The sequence below is a fragment of the Neopsephotus bourkii genome, unplaced genomic scaffold (assembly GCF_033783945.1).
Source record: "Neopsephotus bourkii isolate Nb327-2 ecotype Australia unplaced genomic scaffold, CSIRO-AGI_Nbou_v1 NB_272, whole genome shotgun sequence".
NCBI lineage: Eukaryota > Metazoa > Chordata > Aves > Psittaciformes > Psittacidae > Neopsephotus > Neopsephotus bourkii.
In genome coordinates this window covers 13660782-13688737 of record NW_026900781.1, presented here as the reverse complement: position 1 = coordinate 13688737, position 27956 = coordinate 13660782, and the positions used below count along the sequence as shown (strand labels likewise).

Here is a 27956-nt window from a genome sequence, read left to right as displayed (position 1 = left end):
ATCTTTTTGATTGTGCTGTTTGGTTCTCTGGGACTTTTTTGTTTCTTTAAGGCTAATACCCATGCTGGAAATTCATAGTATGTAGCTACAAAAAAACAGTGAATAAATGAGTAGCCTATAAATGACCTCTCAGGTCCATACAGGTATGTATTTTAGCCATTCATCATTCTTTTCCCTCCTTCTTTTGAGCTCCAATTATGAAAATAACCAATTTGAGCTCCATACCTATACTACCGGTGTAATGAATGCATTGCTTAGCTCAGTAAGAAACTCCAGCACATAATAAGTTATAGCTAATAAAGCTGGTCCTGAGATAAAACCATTATCTTCTAAGAAGCAAAAAAAAAAAAAAAAAAGGACAGCAGACATGCAAGGTATTATTAAAATCTTAAAAGCTCTCTAGAACTTAATTAGCACTTACTATGAAAAGATCTACCTAAAAGATCTACCTATTTCATGAAGCTATAGAGAATAAAAACCACTAATCTTTCATCTGAAACAAGATTTAGCCAACAGAAAGTCAGCTCAGTATTAGTCTCACATTGTTACTCAACAGCTAGAAACAGGAAAGAATGCCCTGAACCAGCAAGCCTGTCCTTAGTGTTCATGTGCAATTCCCACAAAGGTCACTGGAAGTTACATACACAGACTGCTGGCAGGACAAACTCTTAAACTCTCTCAGTAGAGCATCAGGTGTGTAAGCACATCACTCTATCAATATACACAAATATGCACAAGATGAGCTTTGAGTACGCAGCATTATGATATTTAAACATGCATATTACCATGAGCACACGGTCCTCTTAAAATGGTCAAGGGGAAAATTCTAAGGGACAACCATTTCCTTCTTCAAACGGATGGCCTTGGTAAGAACACATTCTTAGAAAAGTATGTAAATATTTGCAAACAAAAACCCTTCAACATTGAGAATTACTGGAAAATAGCAACTGACCTGATAAAAATACACTTTCAGATCTTGATTATTTCTGTATTTATTTTTGTTTTTACAAAGAGATGCCAGTGAGAAGCAAGAGATCAGGAGAGTCAGCAAACCAGCTGCTATTCTGTAAAAACAAAAGAACAATAAAATCCCAGGAAGCATCATCAAAACATTCAAGAAACTTTTATAGAAGTGCTCTTCACTAAGATCAAATAATTCATTACAGTATCAAGACTTAATACATTAAGGAAACATCAACATCCAGCTTTAGAAAAACAAATCCAACCCAGAATCAGGTGTGGTTTGGTTGGTTTGAGTTTATTTTTTTAATGTAGTGGTCAGCTTGAGGGTTTTTTTGGGTGGGGTTGGGTGTGTTTGGGTTTGGCATTATGGGATTTTTTTTAATACAAGCTTGCCATCCACAAATACAATTATTCTTTTTTTTCATGGCAGTGGCAAAAGAAACCTTCCATTTTGGCCTTGTGACTACTGTCACCTGTTATTTTTAAGTACTTTTGATTACCTAAAAATAATATTTTGAACAAAACAGTAACAGTGATTGGTGATCTAAAGTTAGGTCTTCAAGTTTTGTCCAACCATCTATCAGGGTATTTATACCACAACAACTAACAAATACATAGTTATGTAGAAATACCTCACATTCAGTAAAATCAGGCCACACAGGCATATATATCTCCATAGCAGTTTCCAAGTAATGATCTAATAATAGAGGAACATAGTTGCAGGCTACTCACAGGCTGAAGGTTGGAAGGTATCCCTGGAGATCAGGCCAGTCCAATCCCCTACTCAAAGCAGTGAGTAGGGCTTTGGCTGCTCAGGGCCATACCTAGGTAGGTGTTGAATACTTCCACTGAGGGAGACTCCACAACCTGTCTAGGGAACCTGTTCCAGTGGTTGACCCTCCTCAGTGTAAAATAAGTGTGTTTGTTTGTACATTTAAATGGAATTTCCTGCATTTAAATTTTTGCCCATTTCCTGTCTCTTCACTAGACACCAAGGAAAATCTGTCATCTTTACTATTCTCCCCCAGACAGGTATTTATATACATTGATAAGATCTTTCTGAGTCTTCTCCAGAATAACCAGTTCCAGCTCTCTCATCTCTCCTCCAGGATAAGCAGCCCCAGCTCTTGCTCACTCTCCTCTGACAGATTCTCTAATCACTTATTCATCAGAAAGCCAACTGTATGCTGGGCTGCATCAAAAGGAGCATGACCAGCAGGTCGAAGGAGGTGATCCTGCCCCTTTACATTGCTCTCGTGAGACCTCACTTGGAGTATTGTGTGCAGTTCTGGTGTCCTCAACATAAAAAGGACACGGAACTGTTGGAACAAGTCCAGAGGAGGGCCACGAGGATGATCAGGGGACTGGAGCACCTCCCATATGAAGATAGGCTGAGAAAGTTGGGGCTGTTCAGCCTGGAGAAGGCTGCGTGGAGACCTCATAGCAGCCTTCCAGTATCTGAAGGGGGGCTATAGGGATGCTGGGGAGGGACTCTTCATCTGTGACTGTAGTGATAGGACAAGGGGTAATGGGTTAAAACTTAAACAGGGGAAGTTTAGATTGGATATAAGGAAGAAATTCTTTCTTGTTAGGGTGCTAAGGCACTGGAATGGGTTGCCCAGGGAGGCTGTGAATGCTCCATCCCTGGCAGTGTTCAAGGCTAGGCTGGACGAGGCCTTGGGTGATATGGTTTAGTGCGAGGTGTCCCTGCCCATGGCAGGGGGGTTGGAACTTGATGATCTTAAGGTCCTTTCCAACCTTAACTATTCTATGATTCTATGATCTTAATGACTATTCTCTGGACCAGGCCTAGTATATCCACATCACTCTTTCCAGAGGGCCCAGGACTGGATGCAGCAATTTCAGATGAGTCTTGGCAGGGTTGAGTAAGGACAAATAATCACCTTCCTTCTGCTCACCATCCTGGTGATGCCAAGGATACCACTGGACTTTCCTGCAAGAGGCACTTTCTAGTCCTTGTCCCAGACTTTCAAACGGGTCTCAGCAGACTGAAGCCTGGGTTCCTGATGGCCAGTCTTACCAGGAAAGGAGGTAAAGAAGGCCTCAGACTTCAATGTCCTTTTACCTCCAGGTCTCCATCCCAAACAGCCGCAGGGACACATTTTTCTTAGTCTTCCTTTTGCTGCTGTATACTGTCTTGTTGCACTGTACATCCCACACCAGATTCAACTTCAGGAAAGCTTTGGTTTTCCTAACCTATCCTGCATATTCAGACAGCATATCTATGCTCCTCCTGGACCACCTGACGCTGCTTTCACCTCCTGTATGCTTCCTTTTTATGTCTGAGTTAGGAGCTCCCTGTTTGTACCATACAAGTTTTATTAATGTACTCAAGAAGCCCTGTTCCCAGTGTATAGTCGCTGCTCAAAAATAGATCTAATAAATGCACTCTGACACTCTAATTTCTCCCTCCCATATCTTTTCTCCCAGCATCTCCTTATCTTCAGTATCCTGAGGTGCCACACATACATATATTTTTAATTGTTGCTTCAAGCTTTTTCAGCTTCAAAACTCACTTGAGAGGATTCAGACAGGCATAAACCGTTTCAGAGGTACAATGTTTCATTAGAAGATTAAACAGGAAGATGTACTGCCTGGGTAAGGTGAATGTAAAGAAGCGTCAGGGAAGAAGACCTAAAGGTAATTTAATTCCATTTTGATTTCTAAGCTGTGCTCAAAAGTTTTAAAGAATAAAACCCCCCAGTTTGGATCAGTAGAAATACATAAATGTATATACAGCTGAGAGGTTGTAACACAGCCAAAGAGTATCTGTCCTGAGTATTTCTAACATGCCCAAGCATCAAGATTAAGAGTTTTCAATAGATACATTTAAGTCACAATGAAAAATATAAAGGCAGAATGTCAATAATTCTGGAAATATCTGGGCTCATAATTCTATCTGCAATCATACATTAATGCTCCAATCCCATATTTTACTGAGGATCAGGCACCCTGCTCTGATGGGGAACAGTATCTTCTGCCAGACAGCAGAAGGAACCATTGCAGTGTAGGTCAATTCAAGTCTTTCTAATAACACCACAAGCCTAATGCCCTCAGGCCAACCACCTGGACTGTATCCAGATACGAGAGAATGCTGGTATGATGGAAGAGGAAGAGGAGAGGAACAGATGACAAAAATGCACTAGATGCAAAAAAAGATGCAAATCAACAACTGTAGAAAATCAGACAAGCAACACCAGAAAGGAAAACGTAGAACAGAGAATAAGTGAAGGTGGAAAAAGAATAGACAAAGGAGTCAGCGAGGAAGAGAGCTTTGCCTATCCTATTTATTCTATTTCCTCAATTATCTCATTAGGCACAGAGTGCTATTCAAAGACAGATTATTCAAAATTAGATGGAGGAATTCAGAAAGATGCTGTCAGAGTAAACTGCTTTTGAAGAAATATTCTTACGTGCCAGTACTATTTACCACATTTGTACCCCAGTGAAGCTCCTTCTTTAATGATGACCTTTATTTTTATGTAAAGTTTGCATATTTTTGTATTCTGAGAAATGTTTCCCTTGCCAAGAAACTACAGAATAATGTAAAGAGCAAATAGATGAGGCAAAAGAATTAAAAGCTTATTCTCATTCACATCAGTGAGTAACTGAGGTCTCTATAATCATATTTTCTATAATCATTTAAATTCTGAATTTCAATACCTGTCTCAGCCAGCTCTCAATAATACAATTCCTCACATATCTCAAAAAGCAGCCTAAATTATGAATATCAAAGAGAGAAATAAAAAGTTTAAAGAACTAAATGAGAGTCTTACACCAGAGGAATGTTTGATTCTCTTCCTACAACAGGCATTAAAGGAAATATTGCCAGGAGCACACACAGAAAAGTCCAGATTGATGAGCTTGTCTAAAGGAAATAAATACATAAAAGGATTATTTTGGAGGTCATGTGGACAATTGTCTAATCACAAAAAAATACCTCAGCGAACTACTAATGGCTACTAGCACCTCCCAAAGAATGCCCACCCCCGCCCCCCCCATCAAGAGTAAACTTAACTGAAAATAGAGTACAGGATCATTGGTGTTACAATACTTCAATTTCATTTAGAAAAGAATTTCATTTACACGGCTGTCAAAATCCTATCAAAGACAATGAGAATCAAAGCTAAGATTACACTTAAAAGCACTTTCTCCGAGTGTGGCATTCACACACATTGCAGTCACTAGAAAGCTGATGAGTAACCTTACGGAAGAGAGGAATAAAACTAATCTCACCAGAAGTCTGTAGCAGCTCACCAATCACCTATTCTCTGGCAATATGGACACATTTTCCAGTCTTTGAATCTGAATTCCATTTGATTTAACTACCACAATCATCTAAGTAGTTATCTACATTCTTTGCTAGGAGGAAAAAAACCCAACCCAATCCCAGGTATTTGACTCCAAATAAAAACATTAAAAGCTATAGGCAGAATCAAGCTCAAGGCAGATTTAAATTCCCCAAAGGAAATTTTCAGCACTACAAAACATCTTCTCTGTATAGCCAGCTTTAATTACTCAAATACAATAAAAAAAATGTAAATAAACAAATACAAGCTTCCATTCCTGATAGCTCTTGCAGAGTAGGACTTAGCAATTCAATTCCAGTTTTTCTGTTGCTTTAATTAAAATGCTAATGTTACTCCAGAACCCTAGGTTTTAGATATTCTGTGAAATAAGAGATGTTTGAATAAACTAACAGAAGAAATGTCTCTTATATTAAACGATGATTTACTTCACACCCATATCTACAGAAGTGGAGTTTTTTTTCCTGAGAAAAATGGTACAGAAAGCTGCCTTGGAGGAACAATGTGTGCCAGCTGATTGCAGACAGTAACAAATTGAAAAGCATTTTTCAGTTATCTTCTCTTTCTTTTGTTTTGGTGTTTTGTTTTTTGTTTTTTTTTTCCAATAAATGACCATATTACTCAAAGGGTGGCACTTTACCAATCGTGCATGTCAACTCTTTTGTTACTGTGACAATTTGGTAAGTGATGTGCATTTCATACCATTCAGTCAAGCACTTTTTAGTTATCATTAACAACAGAAAACTGATAGCTAACTCATAGCTACTGCAAAATTCTTAAGCAGTCTTATTTACTTATATTGTATAAGAGATCTATCCAGACCATACTGAACTCCTCTGCCTTGCTACATGCTGCTCATGATGGAGATCAGAATAAAAGCATAACTGAACAAAAACCTAAAGCAGCATTCCAAAGAGACCAGTTCCAGTATCCTGAGATGTAATCAACTATTAGCCATTTAAAATGTTCTTTCGAAGCCAAGCAACACAGTACCTTTGCTTGAGCCCACAGTTGTGTGACCACTGGCCAGCCAGCAAAGACAAGAAGACCAAGAGTAAGTGTAGAGCGGTAGAAAAAGCTGAAGACCTAATTAAAAAGAAAAGAAAATCCAACAGAAGACTGAAAACCAAGCACATTAATAAAACTTACCATTCCTCAAAGAGGTAGAATGCTAGCTGTGAGATAACCTGTTGATACAGATGGATAAAATACTTACTAGTATTTCAATTCCCAGTATACAAATGAAGATGAATCCTACAGACTGAACCATATTATGTGACAAGAGATTTGTGGCAAGGTCTTGAATAACAGGAAGTCTGTTCAAAATGATGGAACAAGATAATTATTAAAAAAAACCAGAAAGATCAAAGGATTTTATCTTTCAAGGGAAAGGAAAGGAGTCAGAGCCCAAAAAACATTTCAGATATTGCTGATTTAGAAACAGAGTGGGTGATGGCCTGAGGCTCGTTCTGCCCAGTTTTACTTGATATAGGATCCACAATAAAACTCTCCAGCTTTTTCCCCTCCCATTTCCGGCTCATCTTCACCCGTATTTGGACAAGCTTCAGACACCTAAATCAACTCTGACTTTATGAACAGTTTTAGTTATGCTGTGCTTAATGTCCATCATAACTGATGAAACATTCAGAAGCTTTAGAGAGTGGAAAAAAATCCCCAGTTAGCTTTTCCAGTGTTTTAGGAAGCAGCTCATTATCTAACTGCAGCTGGTCTTATTTTCTCTGAATAATACTGAGTTAGTATCTACAGAATTGCCAGGATATTAGGTAATAGAAATCATAATATAATAAGTATTTTTGGATTTAGAGCTAAAGCAGACCCAGACAAGACAAGTTTGTTTTAATATCAGAGCACAGTCTTCAACAGGACTAGTACATCTTCTCCAAAAGCAGATGGAGTTCAGCACACTTGACACTTTTCAGGATCAGACCATTCCAAAATTACTGGAAAAAACAGCCTGTCACATTTTACAAAGGAAGTCAGCTGCTACAGGTATTTGCCCAAGGATTTAGCACCCTTTTGTTACAGTTACAAGAGTACTAAAACCATTTTGTCTTGGAAAGACATTACTTTTTTTTTGCTAATAGGAAATATCTTCTAGAATTGGCAGCTATATCAGTCAGTTTGGAAACCACCCTATATGTCAAGAGAAATATAAACCACAGTCCTTTAGGATGTCTCAGGAACATTTCAGGCAGTTTAATAAATTTATATTTAACCTTTTTTCCCAAATCTATGGCAAAAAAAATATTTGTCAACAAACAGGAAACACAGACCCAGTTTTATAAAGCATTCTTTGTAAAATGTATTCTTTACTCACTCTTTCACAACTGCATACCACACTGGTACTGGCAAGAGACAGTATATGTAGTATGTCCAAGGACATGTTTGAATCAACAGGAAAAAAGCTATCATCACTCCAACAAAGGCAAAACCGTAGAGGAGAACAGTAGATTCCTATAAAACAAATGTTGGACAAACATTCCTGAGACATCAATAAAATGTTTTAAACTCAACACTGTTTTCCATTTGTTAGTTACACAGTAAGCAAATGTTACTTTACACAGTCACTCAGCTGCCTTATGTCTCTGTGCACAACTTTGGACACTGTTTCCAGGCAGATAAAAAACAAAACAAAACAAAAGGCAAACCAACCACTGGATTTGAAGATTTAATTCTAAATATCTCCCTGCATAAGGTCCTGCAGTAAAATCTGCACAGGCAAAGCACACTTGTACAGTTTGGAAGCCCACTGTATGCAGTATTATGTTCAATGAATACATAAAATCCATTGGAAGTCTGAGATGCTAAGGGTCTCGGAAAAAAGAACTCTTTTAAATTTGGATTAAAAAACTAGACTTCACTTAGCACATAACCTTTTGAGTTCAAGTTTGTAGCATTAAGGTCAAAACATTTAATGAAAATTCCATTAGCACATGTTTCCTCCTCCTGACTGAGACATTTGAAAGAAAGTAATTAAATTAAAATATAAGGCATTAACTCCTACTGTAAAATACCAACTCTTCAGGATCTAGTGACAGCTACTGAAGGAGGCTTGCAACCAACCTTCCACAGGAAAGACAGCCTTACTCAAAAGAATCTGCCATTTCAAGATACAACAGACAACTAGAGTCACATAGTACTAAAAGATTCCTGTCATAGCTAGAACTGTCAATACACTTAATCCTATATATACTACATCACCAGGTTTGTGCTTTCTAAAAATAAATAAAAGAATTAAACACAAAATGTACTCAAAGAAACATGTTCTTGGACTAACAGAGCTGTAAGGAGGAACATCAAAGAGAAAGGAAATTTTAAAAATGGATAATCTCAGTCAGGTAAGTTAGTCCTTAATCATCAGGTAGCAGTAATCTCTTGTTCATGCAAAAAGGAGCATTAAACAGTCACTGTGAATCTACATTTTACCTGGTCACTGAACTAGTCTTCCTTATTTAGGAACATTCAGATACCACAAGAATTACTGGCAAGGGAAGATTATGTTTTAAATAAACAATTTTATCTTCCTGTAAGGCAACCTGACATAGCAAAGGCAGCTTTAATGACTGAGCAGTCTTTAGTATATAGTCTAGGTAATGACTGATGATACTTTTCTTCTACATGAATGTCAGTTTCTTTGAATGAGTTATGTAGACAAATACATGACTATGTTAAATATGCTGAGGAGAAAAGATATTCAGTTAGCGGTTCATATATATGGGTTAACTTTTCCTGCCTCCCTGTTAAGTGACTTACAACTGCCTTGATCTAAACTAACACTAAATGCAAGTTCTAAATGATTTTTTAAATAGAATTTCTAATAAGATCTGCCATTAAAGAAAGAAAAAAATATGTAGAAAGCTGACCTAATGCAATTTTAGTTTCATAGTTTTAAATCTTACATTTGCTGACATATAGACAGAATGAATATATAGGAATGATAGGCACACAATGTGATTTATCATCAAATAATTAAACACATACAATCAACATTTTATGTCATATAGAGATATAAACGCTATAGAGTTCAATATAGTTGGTCATGCATTGAAAATGGAAATCAGACTTGCATTTCCTAGGACGTTTAAAAAATAGATTAAAAGGTTAGGCTTCTGCTAAGCAAAACAACACACTGCTCTAAAAGCAAAAGTTCTTTCATATGCTTCATAAGAAACCAAAAACTTCTGAAGATTATATGTACAGGATGTGCAGTTTCATTATTCAGAGGCTCCTTTCAGATCTTATAAGGCAGTGCTTTGTAGAAGACTATTTGTCAATGGTAGATTAGTTTCTCAGCAAAATTCTTTAAGTAGCTCCAATATTAGCTATAAATGAAATAACGTCCATATATGAAGGATTAGCTTCACACTGTGATTCCGTAAGTATTTAGGAACACTAAAAAGGTTTCTACAGAAAAAGACCTCTTATTAAAACTGAATGAAGAAAAATTATATAAACAAAGAACTAAGAAACCTGGTTTTTTCTCCCACTGTCACTAGTATAAAATTTGCCTTCAACAAGTAAAATCAATATACCAAATTACAATCTGATGTCAACTAAAAATGTGAAGTTTCTGCTTAATGCAGTTACTACTATGCCTGATACTCACTCTGTTTACTGTAATTATTTTGCTCATATCTGACATAACATGAATCTTGAATTATTTCTTCTCAGTGATTTGATGAAAGAAAAATATGCATTACAGCACTTATGAATATTTCCCATTTCAATTTTCCTTGATCACTTTCATTAAAGGCTAAGACTATCTCATTTCAACCAGTAGTAAAAACCTCAAGATAGCATGATAGGGATTTTCTCAGAGTAGTATACTGAAGGCAGTAAAGATGCTACGTGAGTGCTCATTCTCAGTTACATTACCAAATGAAACAACCCCCTTTATTTTGAAGCAAATTCTTGAGTTTGGCATACCCTCCCCCACACCAAGGCTTTAATCTTTCCCTACTGAAATGGTAGCTCTTTGTTTATTCACTTTTTCAACATATTTCTGTTCCTGATGAATGGCTGAAAGTATATATGTAGAATTTTGTACTTTGTCAAAAATCAAACAATAATAATATTGCCAAAAAGCTTCCTTCATCTTTGATGTCTTCTGTTGCACCCTTGCAAATCACAGAGCTAGCCCACCTGTGAAACCATGGCTCACCTTTCTATTGAAACAGGTGTTACATTTTAAAAATGCCATGATTGGACTGCACAGCTTCTGAAAACTGATTTCACATTGCCAGAGAGAACAGGAATAAAATAATTTACATGCTATTTTTTTGTTATCCCCACAGCCAAGAACAAAAATCAAAACGGAAGCCTGAAGTCTGGGTACTTGCAAACAAGTATTATTACAACAGACTGCTGACTTTGCTACAATTAACACAGAAAACTGGTTTCTGGTTAAAGACAGACTCTCTTAAGAGTTTTAAATCAGTATGTTTGCTTACACTTGCATTAGTTTCTAGTAAAATGCACAGCTGTAAGAAGGAAGAAACCAAGAAAGCATAGTACTGCATACTCACTCTTACACAGTTTAGGAATATGGATCCTAATAAATGGACCAAACAAATGTTTGTAGCCAAATGGTAACACTATAGAGGATTACGGGAACTAGAAAATTCTACAGTTTGCCAGCTTCTACATGTAATCAAAAGAAGAGAGACTGAGCATACATTTAATGCTGAAAACTGTTAGAAAAAAATCACTGCATGTTTCCAACCTACCTTATTATTAGTCTGGACAGCCTTGGTCAAATTAGTATGGGTCTTGATAATCACCAAAATCACGTAAGTCGTCCAGCCCACAAAACTCATTGCAATACTTAAACCCAGGAATAATCTGTCGTAAGTATGGTAATAAGACAAGCCTTCCAAAGCAAGGTTAATCAGCGTTTTGCACAGAGATATCTAAGGCAGATAAAACATAGAAGCAACGGTTTAGAGTAATTTCCATTTTACAAATCAGTGTAACTGAGCACAGCTGGAGCTCAAGAACCTCCATTACTCTTGGCATATGTGTTCTCTCCACGCTGAGGTGTAGTGTTTTGGCAAGCACAAACTGCTGGAGTACACACTGCTTTGGACATAAAGTCAACCATTATTTGGCTCCTTCACCATCACCCTTGGCCACAACAGGTGAAAGCCACAGAGACAGTGCATCTTGAATACCACCTACTACCAAGCATGCTGCTTTTTTTCTCCATTAATATTCAACCATATATATTCCAGTATAAGTAACCCCACAAAAAAAAAAAAACATCGTGTGCTTCTGAAGGCACAACACTTACATAGAAGGAGGATTATGGATACAGCCAAAAATTGGTCACTCTCCACAGCCTGAAATAGCCCCTAGCTAGGGTCTGATGTCCTCCACTTCAGTAGTACCTGATATACCCAGTGCTTTGCCTAAGCAGCAAAGGTGAATTCAGAGAGACAACTGGAACCTCAATTTCATTCACAAAGCAGCTTCTTGGGGCTCTCAGGACACAGATCACTTGGACACAAGAAGGGTTATACCCAGTCTAATCACAGGTCACCTTACTCAGTGCCTTCCACTTGGGAGACACCATGATAAAGACAGTGTTTTTTCCCCTCACCATGCCATTTGTTACACAAAAGTGTACTGACTCCTGTGATTTACTCAAAGATGGGAAGCTCAGCTGTGTAATTTGTGGTCACAGAGGATTCTCTGTGATTAAAAGATCCGTCAGGAAGATTGCAATAAGAAGATGAGATACATGAGGGTGCTTCTTTACATGTCCAGGTTGACTTAACAGCAACAATCAACAGAAAAAGGTATGTCAACTCCTGAAGAGATTTTAAGTCTGCCAATAGTCAAACTCACCCAAAATCAAATCATTCCTGAGGATGCAATTATGAATGCATATCTGCAGTGCAAAGAGCTGCGGGGTAGAGGAGGCAAAGAATCATCTAAACCCCAGCAGCTGGTAATGCACCAACCTTTCTGCATCGTACTGTAGGAAGCTGAGGACAACCTGGGCACAGGCAAAAGCCTAGTGTGTTAGTGATGAAGAGTGAAGCTGAACACATGGGGCACTCAAGTGAATAAGGGATAAGATTTATACATAGCCAACAACACAAACTCACAGGTTCTACAGCTGAAATGTATAAAACGTCTCCTACAAGTAAACGTGTTCAAGGCAAGTAGTAGTATTAGGAAACCAAAAAGAAAACCTGCTTCCACAGCAAAATAGATCCACTGATTTAAACTGAGCTATTTCCCGTTTACAATACGGTAAATAAAAAGGGACAAGTTATAAAACAGATTTTTCTGTTCTGTGCATAAAACGGTAATTTATTACCCCAAGAAGCATATTAGGAAAAAGAAGAGCTGAACCCTAACACATAATGGAGTTATTCTTCTATGCATATGGAAGGTTAAATGTAATATTGCATACTCAACTTTTTCATGTACTTTTTAACACAAAAGTCAGTGACCAAACTAAACTTGTTAAAATTAAAGACTTCTTTGTATCATCTACTTCTACAAATTATTTCTGTGAATGCGAGAATGCAAGCACTGGTGAATTGTACCCATGAAATATCCTGTTCCACAGTGAGTGGTAGCAAATGCTTAGGGAAGTAATACCGGAAGTGAGAAGCACAGATTGACTCCACATATGGCTCCCAGTCTCTGATAAACTGAAATGTGAAACTAAAAACAAGAACAGCTGGTTCAAGTAAAAGAAGAAAACAAAGCAGGATCTACAATGAAGCAAGACATTATACTTTATTTCCTTTATATAAGATTATTTCCTTTATATATGTATAAGTGTGAACATAAACTACATTCCTCAGTTACTCTCTCAATTCACCCTTTTCTACAGCGGGAAATAAAAACATATACTGTGGGTTAGTATACTATGGAATGGTAACAAACAATTTAATAAGTATGAGAAGAAATACAGCCAGTATTATTCATTATAACTGATGTCAAAAAGCAAAATTTTGGAGATTTACAGTGGGATTTTATTTATGTTAATGAGATGTACATCATAAGGAAGGAAAAAAGGTTTTATTCCCCAGTTTGAAGTTAAACAAATCTAAATATTTATATATAATAGAAATTCCTGTAAGAAAGCATATAGCTAAAGCAGACTTACCGCTTCATCGTACTTCTGCTGCTGAATATATAGTCTTGCTTTCTTTAAATAGTTGATCTGTTCAGAGTCAGAAAGTGGTCTGTACAACAATATAAAGAGATATTAATGTTTCTCCTTTTCATAAGCAAAGGAAGAGGCAGTAAAAATTTACTTTTTAACACAAAAAAAATTACTCTGGAATGAAACATATACAAATATTCTGAACTTCATGAAAGAGAATTAGGTAATTGGAAGTAATCCATTCCTCTACATTCATATTAACACTTACGTCAACACTGCTGCTAACAATCCCAAGATCTTTTCATCATCAAGCATTTTTTTTAATGTAGGTGCTTCTATCTAATATTGCTGAACATTTTATCCTTTGTGTACTATTACTGACCATTGCTCTGGCACATACAAGAATTAACCAATTTAACTGATTTGATAAAATGATTGTAAGCAGTTCAGAAACCTGTCAGCATAGGACAAACTATTCAGATTCCACACTAGCAGCAGATGATACTCAACAATCTTCTCTTTGAAAAATAAGAGCTTCTTTCCTCTTACACAGGGAACTATCAGCACAGTCCCCAGAGCAGGGGTTAACACAGTTACCTGACTACACTGAGGCCAGTAATAAAAATAACTTTGATTTTAATAAATTTGGTCATCAACCTAAATACTTGCTACAGTTCTTCCCTTATAGAAAGCAAGAACATGAGAAATAAGGCAGTCAACCAATCCTCACTGAACAAAGCAAAAAAGAGTAAATGAAATAACTGTATTAAGAACTGTTTTTACTCTTTTCAATCTAGAAAAGAATCAAAAGATGGTATCTACAAACAAGCAGGAAGAGAGAGATCTTGTGGAAAAAGAGAGGAAAAGATGATGACAAGGTGATGGTAAGTGTTTGATCACCATAACTCTGGGAGAGAGAACAAAGGATTTCAGAAAACAGAGGTGAAAAATAGGAGAGTGAATGTTAGTTGTTCCTGCACCTTCAGGACATGTCCTTATGAAAGCCAACCTTACAGCTCTATATGCTGAGGTTTACTAGCATGCAGCCAGCAAGTGTGCACCGAAGCTGATAGTGACTGACGTTAGAACCAGTCCTTCTAGTAGGCAAATCAGACCCACATACTGACTCAAGGAATACGTAACCCCCAAGTTTTGCTAATTTTTTTGGCAGGGGAAAGGGAGCAAAACACACAACCACGGTGGGAGTTTCCACCATGTATGGAGATTAACAGTAGGGAAAAAAGGTATCTTTGCTTTTAGGTAAGGATATTAAAAATCTGGTATAAATATTAAGCAGCCTTATTTAGGACTTAAATACATCCAAGATGTTCTTATGTTCACTGTCTCATTTTTATTGTTTTACACATACTGTTTTCCATTGATTTTATCCTTGTCATATTCAATGCAAATTATTAATATGCTAAAATTATCTTGTACTTTATTTCTTCAGTCATTTAGCTATAAACCCCTTAATTATTGTTTTACTCTCAATGAATCATGTTATTATTAATGAACAATCGTATTCACCTATTCCTTCTCAGATGACAGCATCTGGAATCTCTGCGCATGAACGGTGTAACAGAATAAATAGGGTTTTTAAACAGTAAAGCTTCAGTAAGTCGAATGCAGAAGGCAATTATTTTGTCAAATAAGGTTACAATTAGCAGGTGCATTGTTAGTTTTCAATAGCTAACATACTACACATTTTACCTTACTTCCATATGTGTGCTTTTCAAGATGCTGAATTTACAATTGTTTTTGTAAAGTTTGAATCCCGCCAGAAACTAAAGACTGTTCATATGTAACTGTATCAAAATACAAGTTTCGTCCTGAATGCAAAGGTTGATTGTCATCTTCAGATACTTTTTGCCTCTATATTAAACATAAACCTCAAAGTGGTTAAAGAATTCATGCATATCACACCAGACTAGAAAGAAGAGTTACCAAATATGGTGGTTATAGAATCACAGAATCATAGAATAGTTAGGGTTGGAAAGGACCTTAAGATCATCAAGTTCCAAGCCCCCTGCCAAGGGCAGGGCCACCTCGCACTAAACCATGCCACCCAAGGCTCTGTCCAACCTGGCCTTGAACACCGCCAGGGATGGAGCATTCACAACCTCCCTTGGCAACACATTCCAGTGCCTCTCCACCCTAACAGTAAAGAACGTCTTCCTTATATCCAATTTAAACTTCCCCTGTTTAAGTTTTAACCCATTACCCCCTGTTCTGTGACTACAGTCCCTAATGAAGGGTCCATCCCCAGACTTCTTATAGCCCCACTTCAGATACTGGAAGGCTGCTATGAGGTCTCCACGCAGCTTTCTCCAGGCAGAACAGCCCCAACTTTCTCAGCCTATTTCTCAATTAAAGAATGGGTATAGTTCACCTAAGCAGTTTATCATCTGTTGAGGACCCTGGTTCACTTCCTAAAGCTGATAAAGTTAATGGAAGATTTACAAGGAGCCTTTGCCAGATGCAGCAGAAAGCATGAAGAGACAAAGCTGAGCTATGAACAGAAATGGAAAGTTGCCAATTGAAAGAAGCCAGGAACTGGAATTTTAGACATGGTGATTCTATAAAAATTAGAAGACTCACCAAACAACAAAACCAAAAGGAAAATCTAAATCTAAATCTGCAATGTTAAAGCTTGAACTATTCTTAGCACCACTAATTTTTTACTTAAACTATTTAAAAAATTTTGAATAAGAGGCAGTTATTGTTACAAAAGAATAAACTGATCAGTTATTTCCATGTGTAGTGCCAGAGGTATTACTAGTATGACAATGTATTCTCAAGGTCACTTAACACACACATCCATGCAATTAGTATTAAGTGATGAAGTGAATTTAATTATCATTATTAGAAAGTTCCTGAACTCTATAGAGAAAACTAAGCTATGCCTGTATATATATGCTCACCATCAGCTACCCATCACCAAAATAGAATTCAATCAAATTCACAGTCAATAGTTTTGACGAGTAAAATCAGTAAGTCTTCTTGTATAACAGAAAAATACCTGCCCTATTAAATAACAAACACACAAAAAGAGAATTCAGTCAGTGGACTCAACTCTCCTCCTACTCTTGAAAGTACACATGCACTATAAAGTATAGTGTAGTTACTCTAAGGTTTAACTTGAAAAACCAAGGACTCTATGGTCACATATATTATGAACACATGCAGTCACAATATCATCAGGATTCTGAAGGCAGAAGATTACATTCTTTGATTATAGTGGTCCTAGAAGAGTAATTTTGTTTTTCATGATGACTATCAGAGATTAACTTTCTAGTTCCAGACAGAAATCACAGCTTCATTCATGAATTAATTATGAAGCAAAACAGTTGGGCTAATCATGCAAGTGCTTGTAAACTACCCCTTCTGAGACGTTAGCTACCCTTGCCCTAAGTATCCCTGACAAAATTAATCTTTCCAACACACCATTCATGCTTCATCTAAGCTATTTGACAGCACTAACAACAAGACTGTGATGAAGTACATTTACCAGAGCAATATTAAGGGGACCTCTCTTTGTCCAGTAAGCCATATTTGTCATCACACTACAGAAATTACCATCCCCAACAGCATAGGTAGCATGCTGCAGTCAAACCATGAAATAAAAATCTTGGAACAGATATCTGGCAAATACGTATGTATCCACCACTGCTAGTTTGCTATTTTTATTAGGTCTGGCTATTTGGGTAATGATTTATAATTATTTTATTGTATAGAAATTTTTCCAGAATTCTGCTATAAAGTGTATCCCCTCAGGGTCTGTAGCACCTACAATGCTGAAGATTTTATAATGAAAGTCAAGGAAGCATCACAGACCTACAGATGCAGTGTACAAACAGAAAGGCTGTCTTTGCCTAGCTTGCTGTCAGAAGGAAACAAATTTATCTCAGCTGCTTCACTCCACACACACAAACTCCAAGTACATGACTAGTGTCAGCTCACACACATTTACACACTTCTGTTACTGCTTTTTCATTCTTCCCATCAGAAAAGAAAAACAACCCATGCACCCCAACCTCTTCTCCCACCCCAAAAAAACCCTGGGCATCCTACAACCCTTTCAGAGTGGCAAGATTTGCAGTAGGCAGTGATCACATTTCTATAACTCATATATCTAGCAGCAAATCAGAAGTAGCTGCTCAGCAGACTTCAGTCTTCTAACTTTGCATATTGGCTGTTTGGGGGATGGGGAGAAAAGGACCTGCTGCTGACACAAAACTGAAAGAGCTGAAGGATAAGGATATATATTCCTTGAACTTCATGATAGTCCCCAGATGGAGCAAGGCCATCTGAATAAAGCCTGCTAGGTTTTTGCATGGGTTACTTTCTCCTGAATGCCATGTAAGGCAAACCTTCTCACTTGCTTTGCTACAAAATTCCGAAGTCCAAAATTGTTAGCAGTAAGACAGGCATCAGACTGCCACTGTCCAAACAATCCCAGCAATCTCTTCTGCCAAAAGGCAGAGCAGGTTCTTGTCCTCTTCTTCAGCAAGAAGATCCCTGGTATTTTAGTAACTTGCAACCCAAAAAAAGTCACCCAGGTTAACATTGCCCCACTCGCCACAAAGCTCTTCCATTGGCACCATCCCATAGAAGCAGCCTAGGCCTCTGCCAGCCCCCCTTGTCCTCCCACCAGTGGGACTCTGAGAGGGGCAGGCGAACATGTTCAAACTCTTGCCACCCATCCCTCTGTGAGAAGGCCATACCAAGGAGAAAAGATGCCTTCCAGTCCACCAATTCTGCAATCAGGTAGAGTACTACTTATAGTATTACAGTTACAGCTTTGATACTCACCACCGCTGCTGGCAAAATGTCATCTTGAAAGTGCAACTGTAAGATTGGCCTGATGTTTTTGCAGGGCTGTTATTCAAAAGCTAATACAAGTAATTGAGCAACTTTTTTCAAAGCCTCTTTGAAAGCAGCAACAGGCTTCAAAATCAGTCTCCCATGAGAGCTGTCTTCAGACATTCCAAGTGCACAACAGAGATAGCACCTCAGAAGCATCACATGAGTAAGGGGAAAGCATAGGCACAGATCTTGCACTGAACACCATTAACTTAGCAAAACATGACTGCATGCTTGCTTTTGCTCCACATCAAATTCACCGAAGTTACCAAGTCTCTGCACTCATGGGTTGCTATTGATAGTGTAATCACAGACTAGCCTAACTTCATTATTCTACCATTTCTTTTGAAGGTATGGTGCACAGTCTCAGTCTACTAGGAGCAGGATGAGAAGCACAATATAAAAAATTCCCACTTCTCCACTGACAGCAAAGAATCATCAGAAAAAGTGAATGGCAAGTGAAGCGAAGTCATGAGTTCATTTAGCAAAACATGGAAAAATCAACCAAGTAGATATTTCAAAAATCAAAGTCTGGAACCATGGTGTTTACTTTCTGTTGATCTTGATCTGTAATAGAGTACATGAGGCTAGTAGGGGCAGTGATCAGGAAAAAAAAAGAAGTCATATTTACATGAATTTTAATTGCCAGAAGCCGACTCTTCCAGTTTTCAAAATGTGCTCAATTCAAGTTCTTTACACGTGCCCACTCCAAAGAATTAATTGTTTTACTCTATCTGCTAAAGACAGGCTGAAAGCACATACTACGAGATACACAGACAGTCCTTTGCATATGTTTTAGTTTTGGTCAGTGAAGGGTCAAAGATTAAAAGATTTGGTGGGTAAATTCAGTGATCCTTAATCTGTTTAGATAGCCGGAATTTTGTTTTCTAAAATATTTTCAGGGAAGCTATTTAAATAGGCAAGCCATATGAAACTTGATTTTCATAATTCAGAAGCAAGATGAATGTCGTTTACAGATAAAATATACAGCAATGTGTTTAGTGTGCTAAAGCTGTCCTTTTTGAAAGAAAAGGTACTCCACATAAACCTACACTAAAAGGTAGTTCTTAAGCTTTTTAAAGCCCAGGACCCTCAGTATTCCCTCTCTCAGCTTGATCTACTTTTGTCCTGCTGTTTTACTGTAAGGAGTTTCAGTTTTGGAGTGTCTACATTTCAATTAAGTTTTTCTGTTTCTGGGTATTCTGACTAACATGTTAGATTGTAAATCAGTCACTCTAGGTGTAGGGCTGCACTCAGTTATCTTTGCTACTTTTTTTTCTTTTAAGAAGCATTAATAAGCATCACTGCGTGCATCAGACACTACAAAAGAAAGGAATAAGAAAGTCAGTATGAGGCTCCTGATTTAAGCTCTGGGATTTTTGTTCTTTGAACCATAGTGAAATGAGAGGACACACACTTCCACACATCCAAGACAGCAAAAAAGCATCTTTAATGACACATCGCAAAAACCTACCAGTACATGTATGCTTTTTGTATTCAGATTCACAAACATGCAAAGGAGGAAAGAGCAAGTCGTACATCAGTGAAACCACAGGAAGTGGTCTCACTGCTAATGGTCTCGTTCTGGACTGTCAAGTCCGAGGAATTAAAATAGCCTTTTAATTTCCACAAGTCAGTGTCCCTGATGCAGCATATTCACATATTCAACAGCAAAGTGCCTTAGGACATTTATGTAAATCCTTTAGATAGCAGAGATGAGAGAAAAAGGAGCAGGCAAGCTAACTGCCAGCTGACAATTCACTGAACAGAGAAACAACTAAGATAACTGGGTTGCACACAGCAGATTTTGCATGCAAACTACTACAGCAAGTTTCGACAGCAGAGGTCAGGAGGAAAGAGGCCACGCCCTGATGCCTTCCCTCCAGCCCACTCACAATGGCACTGAAAAGCTGGATGCATGGATCTAGCCAGGGCAAGGTTTTGCCTGAAGAACCAGCAGGACACAATGCAACAGCCTTGGAAAGGGAAACTCCTTAACAGGGAAGACGAAGATCCTTGAAGGAAAGGAAATATATTATTTTTCAAGTCTTTTCTATTTTAGTTCTGCAGGGGACATGTGCTGACTAAATAACAATGCCCTACCTTTGCTGTTAAGTCAGCCCTTACCTCTGTAAAACATGTGATTATTTATGTGATTCATTGACCTGGATCTAGCTATCTGCAGTGTTGTGGCTATGTAATGCTGTACCACAAGCTGCCTTCTGCTCCACAGTCTTACATGCCAAACCTAAACCACAGCAACAAGTTTCCAGCCAGCTGCATCCAGAACAGGCAGGTACCTAACAGCAGTGCCCCATGTCCAACAAAACATGTTTGGGCAGGTCCCCCATATTCATCCTGACCAGACCACCATCATACATCAAGGAGGCTGTGATCCACGTGAGAGCTAACCTGAGTAAGCCCACGCCTGTGCTGCACATCTAGCATGGCTTCATGCTGTGCTGCACAAATGCCTTGGCCGCAGGACAAACCCAGACAGTTTTTAGTAACATAGAAGCCTGCAGGCAGCTCCTACTCCATACTCGCAGTTATGCTGTCTGCCTGTCCTCATACTTACCTAGAAGTGAAGGAAGAAGTTCTCACATAAACCTCCATTCTATTTGACAGCAGAAATAATTACTAGAGTTGATTTATTGCAAGAAAATGGTATAATAGCTTGAGTGACCAGAAAGAGGTAACCTCTCCAGAGCCAGGATCTGTGCAGCACCATGGGAAAAATCCATCTGAGCTTCATGTGATGTTGCACAAATGCAGGGTATGCAGCATCTGAAGGGATGTATGATTTCTTGCTATCTATATTTCTCTTTTTATTTTAACTTATTAAAGCAGGTATTTTATCATGCCATTTGTTATTGGGCCTTTCTTACTGAGATCCAGAAAGAGCCCCTCACTCCCTCTCTTCCTCCACATGTCCCAGTGCAGAACATCCCCTGCCCATCCCATCCCACCACCTGCCTCTACACCCCCCCTCAGCCTCGCAAGTTCCAAGAAAAGGCCAAAGAGATTTATACAAGGGAACAGAGAAACATACATAAATCTTGCAATATTTTATCTTATATATTAGCCTCTTAGCTTCTTATAAAGACTTTACTTACTTTCTACTTGATAGCAAATCCAATTATGCATGGTCCTCCTGCACAGAAGCCACTGCTAGCAAGCTTTTCATGTATAAACTAAAAGCTCCTGAGCACGCTGCTGAAACTGGAGACCAGCAGGATGCCTGCTTTCTAAGAGGATTGCATCCTCCCTGAATAGCAGTTTAACAGAGTGCTTCTGAAGCTGCCCATTCAGTGAAAGAGAAGCTGACAATTTTGCCAAAGAACACACATTTTATAGCACAGGCATTGATTTCTCCCTAAAGAGATAATACATCTACCATTAAATCTTTTTTACTTTTTTTCTCTTTTAAATAATATGAAGCCATTATTTCCATTTGAGCACTTCTGTGTCTACAGCACTGCAATTTCAAGTATCAGCTGTCCTAGAAGCAGGCTGATGCCTAGATTCCCACTCGGTAACACAGTGGGGACAAAGTCAAGAAAAGAAAAAGCCTTTCCAGGGTTCACTAGAAATCGTCAGAAGTGCCATCCCTCATTGCTGACCACAGGACAAAGCGGCTGAAACGCCTTCCCAGATAAGTCTGTGCCTCTGCTAAATCAAAGTTCCTGTGGAGCCACAAAGTATTCAGACAAATGGATAGGGAGGGTAGTTGCTGTTAGAAATACCCTTCCCTACCGCAATAGCCTCCTGACATTCAGTCCTTAATGTCTGCTCTTGCAATGCTTCATCACATATATCACAAATATCTCATATACGACCATTTATTTAAATAAATACCATTGATTTAAACAAAGCAAGACCAGGATGCTTCAAAGGACGTACTGTGTTTACTGACATCTTAAGTACCTTTGCCCCACTTAAGAGCAGAGGAGAAATCACTTTCTTCACTTTACTCCAAATGTCAATTTTGTGGAAATATCCATTATTTGTTTTGAAAGGCCATGAGACAGAGAGAGTAATGTAGTGCTATATCTCCAGTTATCAGAGAAAGGAAGACAAGGTATTTGTGACTGCCATTTCTTTGAAGTTGCTGTACATCTTCAAAGACACTCTACGTTATGAAAGAACTATTTTCTTTCCTAACACCATGACAGATGCATGATTGATACTTCCTTGCAAAAAAACCATGCAAATGTTGAAGTGAGTTATATCTCAATTCATATTGGAGGGTAGAGGAAAGAGAAAGAGTTACATTTTCGTACAGCAAAGGAGAGGCACGTTTTTATTTAGTAGCTACACACTGCACATTAAAAATGCAATGACTTTCTATATCACTATGCAAGTTCTAACTTGATTATACACACAGAAGTAAGCATTTGTGATGATTAAAATGTAGTATTCAAACAGTTACTTCAAAAATGAAGCATCAAGATGGTATGGAATTTTTCATATATGAGAAAATACATGTTTGACTTTAAACAAGATACTTAAGCTGATTCCTGGTAGCCCCCCCTGCCCCCCCCAACCCTTACTGATGTTAACTTCAAGATAGTCAACAAAAAAGCACAGCCCGTGGAAAGCAAGCACTGATTATAAATTCGGTTGCTTATTTCTTGGGTTTTTTTCACATATGGTGGTGCTTAAACTACTGATCTTCCCATCTTACTGTGAGGCACCAGAACCTGAACAGCTGGAAGCAAAATCTTCCCTGAAAGCACTGTATACACCAGGCATATAAAACGGGACTCCTGTGCTTTTGTGTAATTTCATATATGAAATCTCTCTTACCTGTTGGGATAACCAAATTGTATTAATTGGTTAAGAGTATTTTAGTCAAACACTGGTGTCCCACCTACTCACCTCACTACACTGTCCTCCTGCTATTCCTCATACGATTACTTTCACAGCCCAGAGATGCCAGCTTTAGGAATGCTTTTGCAACAGTAGCATCTGGCCCCTTGGCATACTCCTCTTTGAACTGTGCCAGCTCGGCAGTTGTCTTAAGGTACACAAATGGTCAGAAAGCTAGTAAGATAGTTCACTACCCTGGACATCAGTTTGCCTATGTCAGCAATCTTCAGATTTGTCCTCACTTACTTCAAAGCATCTGGCATCTTTTAGTACCTGCTCTTCTTACACATCAGTGTCAAAGTATTGTGCCTCTGTCTCAGAATCCTGGTAAGAAAAGCCTCTGATTTTGCTAAGCAAACCATTTTTGAAAACATGTCTTTCACAGCTGGTAGAAAAAAAAAGGTAGGGAGTGGAAGTGGGAAGGAAACTAATTTCAGACAGTACATCTATTCAGGTACCCAACTGAACTGCAGATAAGCATTCTAAACAGGTATTTCAATAGCAGCAAGGGACACTGTTCTGCTCCTGCACATTCACTCCCCTGTGAGCAGGTTGCCGATTCTGCAAGGCCAGGTGTTCATAAACTTGCAGCTGATCTTTCTGCCATGTATTCTCAACGGTTTCACAGGTAGCCTCAAGATACACTTTTACACAGATCTGCTCCTTGATGAAGGCACTTTGACAAAAATGAAAGTGGCATTAGTGGCAGACAGACACATCTTAATATATACAGCTATCCGAATTCTAACCTGCCTCAAACCTGGTCAAGTAGACACTGTTCAAGTTTCTATCACAGAACACAATGATCAGCTCCATCTTCCTCCTCCTCATTACACACTTGACAGATGGATTTCAGAGAGAGACACAATTTAGATCCAAGTAGGAAGGGGCACATGGTCTCCTTTCCCTAATGTGCCAAGCACACTTCTACGAGAGATGAGATTCCCCACGGAAATCAGAATCTTTATATCAATTCAAGATACTTTATCTGTTTCTAACACTGTGCTAATGAGTAAAAATAGGCTATGTATATATAGATATGTCTATATATGAACTAGCTCAATGCTTTTGGTGCAATATATGCAACATGCAACTCAAAACCCTAGTTTTTAAGTCACTGCATCTGAAGGTCATGAACAATATTCTAGTCACTTGGTAATAAAACATGCAAAATTCAAGAACTCAAGCTCAGAAGCAATATTCCCCCCTCAGAATATTAAAACCAACTTTTTAAATGCTATTTCTGACTGAAAAATTAACTTGAAGTTTTTGTTAAGCTGTAGTTTCTACAGAACACATTATTTGTGAACATATTCTCCCTCCCCTCTCCTTTTGGAAACACAGTTTTCAACAGTAATTTTATCAACTTCTCTGAAACCAGAATGTCTCTACCTAAAAATTTAGATTCAGATTTCTTCTGAAACTCTTACCTATTTGTATGTATTTCTGTTATACAGACTTTATTCAGTGACACCATTTAATTTAAGTAACTTAAGAAAGGCAGTTCTTAGAGATATCTTTGTTCATTTTCAGGTTATCAAGATGCTGAATGTACATAAAATGTACCATATTTAAAAAAAAATTTACATTATTAATTTCTACATAACTTAATGGCCCCAAAGCACTTCAGATAAGAATTACGCTTCACTAACCTCCAATAAGCTAGGAAGAAATAAAGCATTATGCTGGAGCACACACTTTCTGAGCTTCAAGTGACAGATTTCAGGCACCAGAAGGATTAATAAAGGATATAGCTCTTTTGTACAACAACTGAAATCAATGAACAATGGTGGAAGAAGCTATTCATGTCTGAATGAACAGTGCCTAGCAGAAACACAGCACAGAACTGTGCTCAGCTGCAGCAGTAGACAAAGCCATCCACAGTGTAACACAAATCAGGGGGCAAACCTGTCATCAAACCTGGACTGTGAAGTCCAAATAGCATATGGCTGTGTAGAAATGCAATCTCCATACTATTACCAATCATTCTGAAATACAGCACACTATACCAAGAAATCTCTTGCTCCAGACACGGAAGTAAGTTATCTCCAGCTTTGTCTTTTTAATTTCTCATGAAATAGGGAGAGTAACTGTACTCTTCTACATGCTTTTATCTACCACAAAAAACCCCCAACCCAGTGTCACAGTGAAGGCAGTAAAAGGGGGATAGATGCCTTTCTTTCAGTATCTCACTCAGATTCAAGCAAAATTTATTTGAAGAACTGACAAGGGTTCTCTTACACTAGCGACTCAGATCATGACCTGCAGCTGAAGTGTAGGCTCGTGCTCACTGCTCACAGTCAGACACTTTCATGGGAAGGAGGGGGTAGATTTGTAGACAGATTGTGTCTAAAATTATCTCAGGTTTTCCTTCAGCTCCTGCAAGCTGGAGCACTAGGAAGTTACTTGTCTGCTTAAAAATAAATTGGTGCTCAACCACTTTACCCCAACTATTAGTAATTGGTTGGACAATACCTTTGGTAGCTTCCCAGGCATGTTCCAAAATTTGAAAGTCAAGGAAAGTTGTGAAGATGAATTAGACATTAGAATTTGGCTAAATCCCCCCCCCCCCACACGCACACTGTGCATAAGTATTTGCATTAACGTCTGACAATCTGTTTTTCTAGAGTGAAGATAACAAACATCATCTTGAGAAACCAAAGAAAGTCTTCACCCGTACAATATGGAAGCATGAGCACCTTTTGTAAGGTAATCCACACATCCAAAGAATTTTTTTGGTCTCATACAAAAACCTTATCTGGGAGGACCAGTAACCCAAATTCTGATTCAGAAAAGTCTTAAGAATATCTAAAGAAAGTAAAATAAATTTATTCTTGAAATGGACTATACCAAGTAACAATATATTCATACCAAGTTTTAGTCATATTTTCAAAAGTGATGTCTCGGGCATCTCTACTTAAAGCAATCTAATATATAATACAAAAATACAATTGTCCATAAGGCAATCAATAACAGTTCATTTAAAGATAAATTTAGCATTAATAAAAACACATCCTATTTTACAGAATCAGTCTTATTTCTTGGGAAAGGTAAAATTCAAACAAGAGCTGTGAAAGCAGATTAATGGTCTTTCCCAAGAATCACAGATGGCCATACTTTCCATACAGCATTTTTGTTCCACAATAGGTAAATTCTTTGATAATGCACCTGTCATTCTTAATCAGAATTTGATCTAAAACATTCATTATGTGCCCAAGATCAACTCTGCTTGTGTCTCGGATATTGTCTTGAAGTGCTCCCTTTCAAGAAGCTAGTAGTACAACACAGTAAATCTCTGTTCAGAAAGACAGCAATCTTTTTTAGCAACCAAATATACTTCACAGGAAGAGACTCAAGTACTTTTTACTGCTGGTATGATTTAAAGATCTTAATTAACATCAGTTTTATTTCCCAAAGGATAACAGCTGCTCTCAGTAACAATGCATTTCTGGAGCACTCCACAAACTGAAAGCAGAATTGAGCAGTATCACATGCACCTAGAGCAAAGCTTTCAAAAACCTTTAGGGGGAAAAGAAAAATGAAAAGGGAGCTTCAATTGGGTAAGACTGAAGGGTGAGCAGGTCAGTAACTGCTCCATACACTAGAACACAGAGCTTGTAGATACACAAATCACTGCAGAGACTCCTTCACAGCCCTGGAAACGCCAACACTAGGCAGCACAAATTCTAACAATTTTGAGCTTGTATTCTGGTTGGTTTTCATTAGAATTTATATCACAGGGAAAACCACCCTTATTTAAACTTTTATATATATGAAAACAAGACCAGATGGTATTTCCTGACCCTATAGGGACTTCTACCTCCCAAGAAATGCTAAAAGAACATAGCAAAAACAACAACAACAAAGTCAGTGAAAATTATCATGCAGTGTATATCCTGCGTATATAGCTATATTGTGAAAAAGCTTAGGCAAACAACCCTTAATGGAAAACCAAATATTAGGAATAGATCTACTTCTAACCAGAATTCTTCAATAGAAGTTAATTGCACAGAGTTCTAATGCAGAGTTTCATAGCCAGATAAGCACTATCATTTAAAAAAATGTCTAGAGACTCATTTCTGTTGTTGCATCTCACTGAAATACCAAAACAGTAAGACAAATAATCAACAAAAAATGCATACAGACCTGCATAAAAAAAAAGCATTAAACCATTACATGCAAGTTGCAACAAGATTTAAAATTCTATTAGGAATTAAACTAAAAAAAAAAAAAAAAAATCACAGAAAAAATAAACCACTTCCTAGCCACTGATTTTCACAGAACTTTTACAGTTTGCAGAATAAAAGGAAGATATGGTTAGAAGTGTGTCCTGGGTTCAGCAGTAGCAGTCATTTTTCCCTTTCTTGGTAGCTGGTGCGGTGCTGCGTTTTGACTTTCGGGCTGGGAACAGAGCTGATAACACTGATGTTTTGGTTTGACCAAGGACTTTGTGAGCCTCATGCTCTGCCAGGGAGGAGGGGAAGCCGAGAGGAAGCAGAAACAGGACACCTGACCCAAACTGACCAAAGAGGTATTCCATACCACAGCACGTCATGCCCAGGATGTAACTGGGAGAGTGAGCCGGAAGGGCAGAGGGGACTGCAGGGTTGGAGGAGGTATTGGTCGGTGCTTGGTTGGGCTGGGGGGGGCGAGTTACTGGTCGCCTGGTGATGAGGTGTTGTATTCTCTTCCCTTGTTATTTCCTTTATCGTTACTATTATTGGTGGTAGCAGTAGTGATTTCTGTTATACCTTAGTTACTAAACTGTTCTTACCTCAACCTGT

General features: G+C 38.2%; 1 protein-coding gene across 1 annotated transcript in view; it reads right to left on the bottom strand.

Moving 5' to 3' along the window:
- PIGN (phosphatidylinositol glycan anchor biosynthesis class N) overlaps window positions 1-27956 on the bottom strand; it is an 88087-nt gene that overhangs the window by 28120 nt on the left and 32011 nt on the right. The window contains exons 12-18 of the mRNA XM_061346254.1: window positions 13438-13539; window positions 11039-11221; window positions 7630-7766; window positions 6508-6607; window positions 6285-6377; window positions 4761-4852; window positions 953-1064 (exon numbers count right to left, since the gene is read on the bottom strand). Of these exons, the coding sequence (XP_061202238.1) occupies window positions 953-1064; window positions 4761-4852; window positions 6285-6377; window positions 6508-6607; window positions 7630-7766; window positions 11039-11221; window positions 13438-13539 (819 nt within the window). The remainder of the gene's footprint in view (window positions 1-952; window positions 1065-4760; window positions 4853-6284; window positions 6378-6507; window positions 6608-7629; window positions 7767-11038; window positions 11222-13437; window positions 13540-27956) is intronic.